General features: G+C 38.4%; 1 protein-coding gene across 1 annotated transcript in view; it reads left to right on the plus strand.

Annotated features, from left to right (window-relative positions):
* Nucleotides 1-9,705, plus strand: part of DYNC2H1 (dynein, cytoplasmic 2, heavy chain 1) — a 522,114-nt gene that overhangs the window by 429,386 nt on the left and 83,023 nt on the right. Inside the window, exon 62 of the mRNA XM_012659112.1 lies at nucleotides 4,617-4,706. Within this exon, the coding sequence (XP_012514566.1) occupies nucleotides 4,617-4,706 (90 nt within the window). The remainder of the gene's footprint in view (nucleotides 1-4,616; nucleotides 4,707-9,705) is intronic.

A 9,705-nucleotide genomic window follows, 5' to 3' on the forward strand; every position in this document is an offset into this window, starting at 1 on the left:
TATATTTTTAGTTGTCCACCTAATTTCTTTCTTTTTTTAGTAGAGACGGGGTCTTGCTCTTGCTCAGGCTGGTCTGGAACTCCTGAGCTCAAACAATCCACCCACCTCGGCCTCCCAGAGTGCTAGGATTACAGGCATGAGCTACGAAGCCCGGCCAATCTATCATCTTTTGAAAAGCTTCTGTTCATGTCTTTTGCCCACTTTTTAATGGGGTCGTTTGATGTTTTCTTACTGAGTTCTTTGTATATTCTGGTTATTAGCCCTTTATCAGATGTATAGCATGCAAATATTTTCTTCCATTGTCTGTTCGTTATTTTTGACTAAGTTAATTCAAAAGAGTTGTCTTCAAGCTCTGAGATTCTTTCTTCTGCCTAATTTAGTCTACTATCAAAACTTCCCATTGTGTTTTGTATTTCCTTAAATGAATTTTTCATTTCCAAAAGTTCCATTTTTTTTTAATATGTCTATCTCTTTAGTGAATTTTGTTCATCGTTTTCTGAATTGTTTTTCTGGTTTGAGTTGGTTTTCCATTTTCTCTTGCATTTCATTGACCTTCCTTACTGTCCTCCGTATTCGGAATTCTTTATCTGTCATTTCAGTGTTTTCATTTTGGTTGGAATCCATTGCTAGAATGCTGTTATTTCCTTTTGTGGGTGTCCTTTAGCTCTGATTTTTCATACTTCCGGAGTTCTTTTGCTGATTCTTTCTCATTTGGAGCAGCTGTTGCTTCTTATTTTTGGATTTTCTTTGGTTTAGATTGGGCTCCCCCCCGCCACACACACACACACACACACACACACACACACACTCATAACGGTGTGTTTGTAGCATATGTTGGGTAAGAACCTTTGGCTTCGTTTTTGGGTGCTTTGATGGTAATATAGATTCTGGGTAGTTTCCTTGGTTATAGATACCCTTAGTGCGGTAGTTTTCTCAGTTGCTAGTTGTTTGTCAACTGTAGCAGTGGTGAGCTATGTCAGTCAGCAGATTCCCTGTCTCTTATTGATGAGGGAGGATGGTGGTCTTTGAAATCCTTTCCCTTTCCCCAGCCTTGTGGTCTTCTTAACAGTGTGAATTGTATTGCCATGTCCAATTTAATCTCTACGACAGTAGGTGGTGCTTGTGGGTAAGAATCAGTCACACTGTATGATTGATTTAGTGAATGCTGTAAATGGAATGCAAATTGACCTCCCTGTCATTAGGTGGCACTTGCCAGAAGGAACAATCTGCAGTGTTGTTTTGGGGACCTATAACCAGCTCTAGTCCCTCAGGAGAAGCACTTGAATGCCCTAGGTGGTGGGTGGGCCCCTGGAACTTCCAGGCAAGTAGTATTCTCTTTCACAAGAGAGATGGGTGGGGGAGTGAGGCTGAGTGGGGCTGGGTGGGCTTGCCCTCAGGCTTCACAAAAGCTGGCAAGGTATCTGTTTTGGCCAGAGCCTCCAGGATGGGGCTAAAGTGGCCCCACCCAACCAGAAGTTCTCCTTGTGGAGGCAGGGCTGTTTGAGATTCACAATCTGGCTGTCAAGAGCAGCTTTCACTCTCCTCTCCCCTCCCCTGCTCTGTTGTTTATGTCCAATGCCTGCTGCCAGGCAGGAACTCAAAGTAGCTGAGCTCCCCTTGATTGCGCTGTGGACTAGGGAGCTTTCCTGCCCAAGATCCAGGCTTGGGCTGAGAGTGCAGACTTCCTGTAAGGGGAGGGGTGGTCCATCTGGGACCCACTCTGAACTCTCCTCTCAGTTCTGCCCATGTGGGGTCCCTCACCTCCTGAGATTAATTCACAAATCTTCCATTTGTGCCCCCAAACAATACAGTCAAGACCTGGGGGTACATGATCTAGCCGGCAGGCTTGTTCCTGGGTCCCCAAAGATCGATCCCTGACCATGCCAGGGAGAAGGATGCTGGTCTCAAGTTGCCTGTGAGGTGCTCAAGCAGGTTTGATGTACCCCCACTTCGGGATGTGCCCTACTCTGATGGACATGCTGTGCAAGCAGCACCAGGGAGTGCTGGTGAGCAGGGAGTTCAGTCTGAGCAATACCAGTATAAAATGGTAGGTCTGGCAGAGGGTAACTACAAAGACATTCCTATTCAAAAAAGGGGTGGGGAAATGGGAAGCTAACATGTTCTTAGCAATCCTGAAATTCAAGCAAGCTCATGTGTCTGGTTCCTTTATTAGTATCCTGTGCCGTTCCCTAGGAATGATGATCCGTGGCTCTTGATTTTACCCTGTGAGCTCTTGATTCTGACCTGAATTATCTATACATTTCAATAAATTGTAACCTATGTTTGCAGTTGAGTGGTTTTCTCAGCCTGCTTCCTGTCCATAGAAGTCCTGGAGTCCAAAGTTCTTTTTTCATTGCATCTTCTCTCACTCTTTAATCCCAAACTGATGGAGCTTACACTAGATCAATTTTTTAAAAATTTCTAGTTTACTATGAATCTCATTGAGATTCACTCCATTAGACAAAAGCCACAAATCTTTTCAACATAAGCCTTTCTCTCTACCTTATGTCTCTTCTGAGTCAGCTGTAGGACAACGCCCTTAAGATTCGTTGAATTCCTATTGTCTAACAGAGGATCTGCAAGCATGTCCTTCAGGTCCTTAGAATATTTTTTTCTGTCTGAGATTTTTTCCTCCTTTTAGGTCCTCAAAGCTCCTTAGGCTTCCACTAGTATTCTCTTAGAAGTCCTTTAAGTTTTTACTTACACTTTCCTGAAGGGCCTTCTAGCTTTAGTCCACCACCCAGTTTCAAATACAATGCCATACGTATTAGGTTTTTATTCAGGCGGTACCCCACTTCTAAGTATACCAAAATCTGTGTCAGTTAAGTCTTGCAACAGAACAAATATCACCAAAACTTACTAGCATAAAACAATATCATCATTTTAAATAAAATTGTTTATTTCCAGCTTACTGTTAGGTCCAGAGCTGAGAGAGAGACACACAAAGCCTCAAGTGTAGCAAAATGCTGTTTATTTTGAGCATCTGGATGCAGATAGATGGAGGCCAAAAAAGGCCTCCAGGAGAGAAAAGGGGGGGAGAGCCTTGGGTTTTATAGAGGGTTTTTCTGGGGGGAGTAAATAAATTCTTTTCAAACAACCAGGAGGGATAAGCAAAGTAAGTCCCCCTCTTGCATTCCATTCCTTTATCTCCCTAGGGAACAACTGGGAGGGATAAGTGTTGTCCTTAACAGGAGGGATAAGGAAAGTAAATTCCCCTTTTACATCTCATTCCTTTGTCTCCCTAGGGGTCTGGCAAAGGTTAAGTGCCTAATACACCCCTAGGAAGGGGAAAGAGGTGGGTTTTATAGGAGGTTTGGATGGAAGTTTGGGGAGGGTAAATTCTTTAAGCCTAAAGAATTATTAACAATTACAAATCCTAAATTTTGGTAGCACTTGGTAAGAGAAAGCTTGTTTCTTGCACACAGCTCACTCACATGTGACAAATTGGCACTGGCTAAGAATTGGAAGCCTCTGTTGTAGCCCAGAGCAGTTTCTCAACTATGTAACCAGGCGGTATTTGGGATATGAGATGAATGTTCTCTCCTTATTACCACACTTCAGACAAATAATATGTTAAGAAGTTTGCATGATATGTACAAAATATTTGGAAAGCTAGAAAACCGTTAGAAACAAGATATATTATAATGAACATGAACTTACAGAATACTTTGAAGGAAAGAAGTATACATTAATGGAGAATGTTAATAGGAGGTCAGATATTAGAAAGATGTCTTTTGTAAGACAGCTATTCTTACAGTAGTTTCATTTATTTATTTATTTATTTATTTTTTTGAGACAAAGTCTCACTCTTTTGCTCAAGCTGGAGTGCCATGGCGTCAGCCTAGCTCAGAGCATCCTCAAACTCCTGGGCTCAAGCGATCCTTATGCCTCAGCCTCCCAAGTAGCTGGGACTACAGGCATGCGCCACCATGCCCGGCTAATTTTTTTTCTATATATTTTTAGTTGTCCGGTTAATTTCTTTCTAATTTTTAGTAGAGACGGGGTCTTGCTCTTGCTGAGGCTGGTCTTGAACTCCGGAGCTCAAACAATCCGCTCTCCTCGGCCTCCCAGAGTGCTAAGATTACAGGCATGAGCCACCACGCTCGGCCCATTTATTTTTTTTTAATTTAGAGTACTTACTCTCTCTTTATTTCTTCCCTTTGTAGCATATGTCTCAATGTGGGTTTGGAAGTAAAGTTTCCATTATACTGTTCTATTTATAGTTTAAAGAAATTCTATAGGGACTAAGACTCACTGTTTTTTAATCTTTGCCACTTATAAAATGATTTCATCAAATTTAATTTGATTTCATTATGCACTAAATATTGTTTCAAGAAAACATGGTTGACTACTTTCTATATACCAATTTAATTTCATTTGTTCTTTCAAGAATTTTTACTTTACAAAAATCCTCATTTTAGAGAAACATAAATCCACTGTCTTATCACTCAGTTTGAATGAGATCAAGGAAAAACAGACACATCTTAATGAAATGAATTCATGATATGCATAATGTGAATAATGCCAAAATTTTTTCCCCATCATACTAATGTTAAAAGTCTTTCATATGTAGTATTATATATATAAATTTAATTTTGACCCTTTTTAAATTGCAGTGTCCTCTCACATGGCAGAGCAAGTGGGAAGGCCCAGAAGATCCCTTACAATACCTTAGAGGTCTTGTAGCCCGTGCCCTTGCAATACAGGTAAGGCTACATTATTGATTAATTGCATCGTATGAGTGTGTGACTGTTGTAGTATAGACATGCATACCGAGATAACATTTTTGCTAGTGTCTAGTGAGAATTACATTACGATTATATGCATAAAGCACCATCTATTCATTCCTTATTCTGCCATCTGTTATTTTTATACAGTACTCTTTTTTTAAAAAAAGTGTATTCTTTCTAATTACTGTTGCTTTTCATCATTTTTGAGAATTTAAAGAAAAATTTACAATTTAATATAGATGGATCATGTGGATGGTAACTGAAACCGATTCATAGATGTGACTTACTAGTTTGCTCTAGGAAATATTCCCCTATGGGAGCTGCTTCAAAAAAATCTTTTGTTCAAATTGGTCAGGTTTTTTTCAGAGTGAACCTATCAGTAAATGCAGGAATATTGAATAGAATAAAGAATAATATAGAACAGTGGTCCTCAACCTTTTTGGCACCAGGGACTGTTTTCATGGAAGATAATTTTTCCACAGCCCAGGGAGAGGGAGGATGGTTTAGGGATGATTCAAAGACATTACATTTATTGTATACTTTATTATTATTACATTGTCATATATAATGAAATAATTATACAACTCATCATAGGTTGGGGGACCTCTGATATAGAGGGAGAAAGAATATATTTTTTAAGAAATAGCAGATGATACAGATTAGTTGGTGCATACAAGGTACCTCTTTTCCTTTTGTGATTTTTCTACTGTGTACTACCTTCTTCCTCTGCTTGTTGCACCTGTTTCACAAACAGCCTTCACATCGCTTACCACATTAACTTCCATCACATGAATAATTTGTTCTGTTCCTCTCAGTGCAGCAGTCTTTATTCATGTTTTTTGTTAGTAATTCACGTACCTTCCCACATCTTTAACCTTGTCATCACTCATCACTGGTCTGCCTTTGAACCCCTAAAGCATACATATCACTTTTTGACAGCAACCACATTTCACTCTCAATTTCTTATTCTCTTAGACTTTCCAGCCTCTTCCTGCTCAGTGTTCTCCCAATCTGTTACTTTCTTTCCTGGTTTTGGCTCATGGCACATAACTTTAACCATTCTCTTTCTAGTATCTTCAGTATTCTAACTCACTTTTTTAAAGGCTTCATCCTTTCTGAAAACCATTGAACTTGGATTGGTATCTGTCCATATACAGGCTGGTGAGCTCTCCCAGTGACACTTCAGATATAAAGTGTGCAGTATTAGAAGGGCCCTAAGCACTGCTCCTATGTTCTGCAATGATATTTCAAACCTTCACTATCTTCCTGAAGACTTCAAGCTGTGAGATATGACCACTTGAAAATTCCTGCCCTTCTCTGCCATCTACAAACAAATTTGTCTAAAGCCATCCTCATCATCTTTGTTCTAATATAAAAGAAGTTGACCTTCTGCTATTGAAGGCTCATCCCTAGACCTATGTGCTTGATTCCATCTGCTCTCATCTCTTTAGTGACTATCTCCAGGGGTCTTCCCTTGTTCTTCTGCCTTTTCATCTTCTATTCTTACTCTTTTGTCAACCTAAAAAATGGGACTCCTTTGAAGGTACCAGGACCCATCTGAATGTTTTGCTTGTAATATACCAATCCTCTGGGTTGGAGGATTATTGGGTAAAAACATACTAGATCCAAAAATGAGGTTAAAATTCGCAAGTAGAGAAGAATCAGGTCGGGACTCTGATTTGCTCATCCTTCTATATGCTGTGTATATGCCTGGACATAATCTATCAATAAATGGTGAAATAATGGAAAGAAGGAAGGGAGGGAGAGGGAAGGGAAGGCAGGAAGGAAGGACTAATCATCAGTGATCTTAGAAAATGTGCATTATAATTACATGGCTATGATAACTTACCACTTCATATATTTTTCAGTGTTGTTTGCTTTAGATTATTATAAAAGGTAGGGACTTTTTTTTTATTTGTTTTAAATAGTAGCCTATATTACACTATGTGGGTAAGAACACTTAATGCTGTGTGCTTATAATGATAAACATATTGTTATACTGAAATTAATTTCCTTTAAAACAATTTTATATGGATTATTGCAATTTTTCTGGCATGGTTATTCATACTCATATTGAATACTGGCCATCAAAACTGAATACTTTTCCACTATGTAATTTTCTTAAAAGCTTTATAGGCATTTAGCCTTAATTGTAACGATCAAATACTCTCCTAACCCTCAAGATAACTTTCAGGCTTGACTGTAGCTTACCTTCCATCCTTCCAACCAGGGAATATACAATATTTCTCACTTCCATCACCACTTGGGGATTTTTTTGTGTATTATTTGGTTTTCCTGGCTTTTTTTTCAGTTACAAATATACAAAGATGTCTACCTCCCTAAGATAACCTTTAATGTTTGAGATTTGCTTTTCATCTATTCAAGGGCCTGCTAGGTACCTTGTTTTCGTCTATGCCTTCTCTGTTTCATAGATACATATTCAGAGCAGCTTGCAATGCTTACAGAACAGTGAAGCTACCTAGTTGGGGAACAAAGGGATAGGAACCTGGGTGAGCAGGGAGAATTAGAAGTACTATTTACAAGAATCTGTGAAAATGGAAGCTTTTGGTTTCTTAAGAAAACATACTGATCAAACTGAATCCAAACACATACACAGCAGGTTGAGCCTAGATCCAGCCGCAGTGTAAGTTTTCGGGGCCTTGCATTTTAGGGAATAGCATATGAGGAAGGAGAGTAAGCTACTGAAGGTGTCAGATACAGTGCCAGTTCATTACAGGGGTTTTGTGCAAATAAGGTAAGACTGACTAGGGTCAAGGATGGCATTTATTTATTCAATCAGTCAAAAATATTATAAGCAGCTACTTTATACTATGTCCTGTATGAAGTACTAGAGATACAATGGTTAGTAAATAGATACAGTTCCTACCTCACAGAATTTACATTTCTTGCACTCATTCATTTTATTAATTTTAGCAATTTTAAAAATGCTCTAAATTAGGAAAAAATTATATAATTGTAAGCCAGGTGCAGTAGCATGTACCTGTAGTCCCAACTATTTGGGAGGCTAAGGCCAGAGGATAGCTTGAGCCCAACCTGGGCAGCATCATAAGACCTTGTCTCTAAAAAAAAAAAATTCTGTAAATGTGATTAATATTTTCCTGGTGCCAAACTCTGTGTGCACTTGGCAAATGTAGAATGGTAAACAAAACAGACATATATCTTAACCCCTAGGAACTAGCCTTTCAATTTATCAGAAAAGATGGAACTGAATAAATAACAGTAAGAGTGATATAGGAAGTACACTACTATGGGAGTCAGTAGCCGGAGTACCTAACCTAGAGCGGGTCAGGGAAGTGTTGCCTAAGCTAAGAACTTAATAGGAATCAACCAAGTGAGGAGAAGAGGAAAGAATGTATCAGACTGAAGGAATGCCAGAATCCAGAGTAAACATGTGGTTTCAAGTAACCAAAAGTAGAACAGAGTGCAAGAAGGAGGGATGTTCAAAGATTAGGCTGGAGGGAAGAAAGGGCCAAGTCATAATACTATATTAAGTAATTATATTTAAGGTAACCATTGAAGGATTTTAAGGAAGAAAGTCAGATTATGTTTCAGAAGGATTGTTTTGGCTGAAATATGGAGAGTCTTTGTCTATTCTGTAGCATAAAGTTTAAAATTTTCCTCCAAATGCTGGTAATTTAGAGAGAGTTAGAGAACCCCCAGGTACCCAAGGAATCTCAGCCAAAGAAAATAATTGCAGGCAGCCTGGAATTCACTCCCTGCTCTCTACAAGATCGTTTAGAACAAGGACCTTTTTTTTTTCATTAAAAATTCTACTGTATTTCCAACATCTATTACACTGTCGCTGAATGAATACATGAACAAAGGAATTAACCAATGAATGAACTAGACAGGTTATTTCCTATTGGGAGCTTAGAATTATTTTCCTGGCTTCAAATTTTTCTGCCTTTTCTTTAGAAATAACATCTTCTGAGTGTTTCTTTGATTTCTGATCTCCACTCTTTGTTTTCCTCTTGGCCTGTAGCATAGCCCTTATAACAGTATATTCTGATTTTTCTATAATGATCATGCTAAATTCCTGCATGTTGTCTATCCACTCTGTAAATCTTACATTGTCAAAATTTGTTTTGGTTCCTCCGTCTTAGTATTCTCAACCTTGCATAGCTGGGTCCCTTGATTCTACACTTGAAATTTTTGTTCCAACTCAGCTCATGAGTTGGTCCTGTCTAAGCCAAGTTATATAGAGAGACCTTCATCACCAGTACCCAGTTAGGCTTGGGTATACTAAACAGACCCAATATTCTAAACATGTATTAATATTAATATAATTGACTCTTAAATATCTCCCTATTATACTTCTACTGCTAATCACATTTGGAGTGCCATGTATTAATGGCAAGCCTTAATGCTCATTTTTTAAGACTAAGCTTCTGCTTTGGTTTCATGTCTTTGGTTTTAAGACTTATAGGGACCTCTCCTTCAATTTCACCAATTTTTTGGCCTAATTCAAGCTAGTGAGTGGTAAACTGCTATACTACCAAATCCTGCCACCTTTCCTTCTTATGACAGAACCTTGCTATTTATATCAATGATTAGGCACCTCTGAAGTCTGGAGAGATCTAATCAATAAATAGCATTAATTATTGTTTGAGGACTATTTTATATTCTCTTAAGATCTCAAATGCTAAAAGTAATCTTATTAAAATTATGTTATGAATTGTTCATTCATTTTCTGAGGTGTCTTATTCTGTTTTGGAAGGTTCTGCCATACTTCACATTACTGGAAATTATTTTCCTAACTCATCTTAGTAACTCTCACAGTCCTTTGTACAGTGTTTTACACATAGTAAGTACTCAATAAAATTATTCATAGGAAGACTTATATAAACAAAATTGAAGACGTCTATATGTGGCTCTAATACCGCCAGCATCTCTATTTTTATATATTAAACTCAACTAGAAGAGAAACTTGTGGATCTTTTTTATTCATATGTAT

This window comes from Propithecus coquereli, unplaced genomic scaffold (genome assembly GCF_000956105.1).
Source record: "Propithecus coquereli isolate 6110/MARCELLA unplaced genomic scaffold, Pcoq_1.0 Scaffold6, whole genome shotgun sequence".
NCBI classification, from domain to species: domain Eukaryota; kingdom Metazoa; phylum Chordata; class Mammalia; order Primates; family Indriidae; genus Propithecus; species Propithecus coquereli.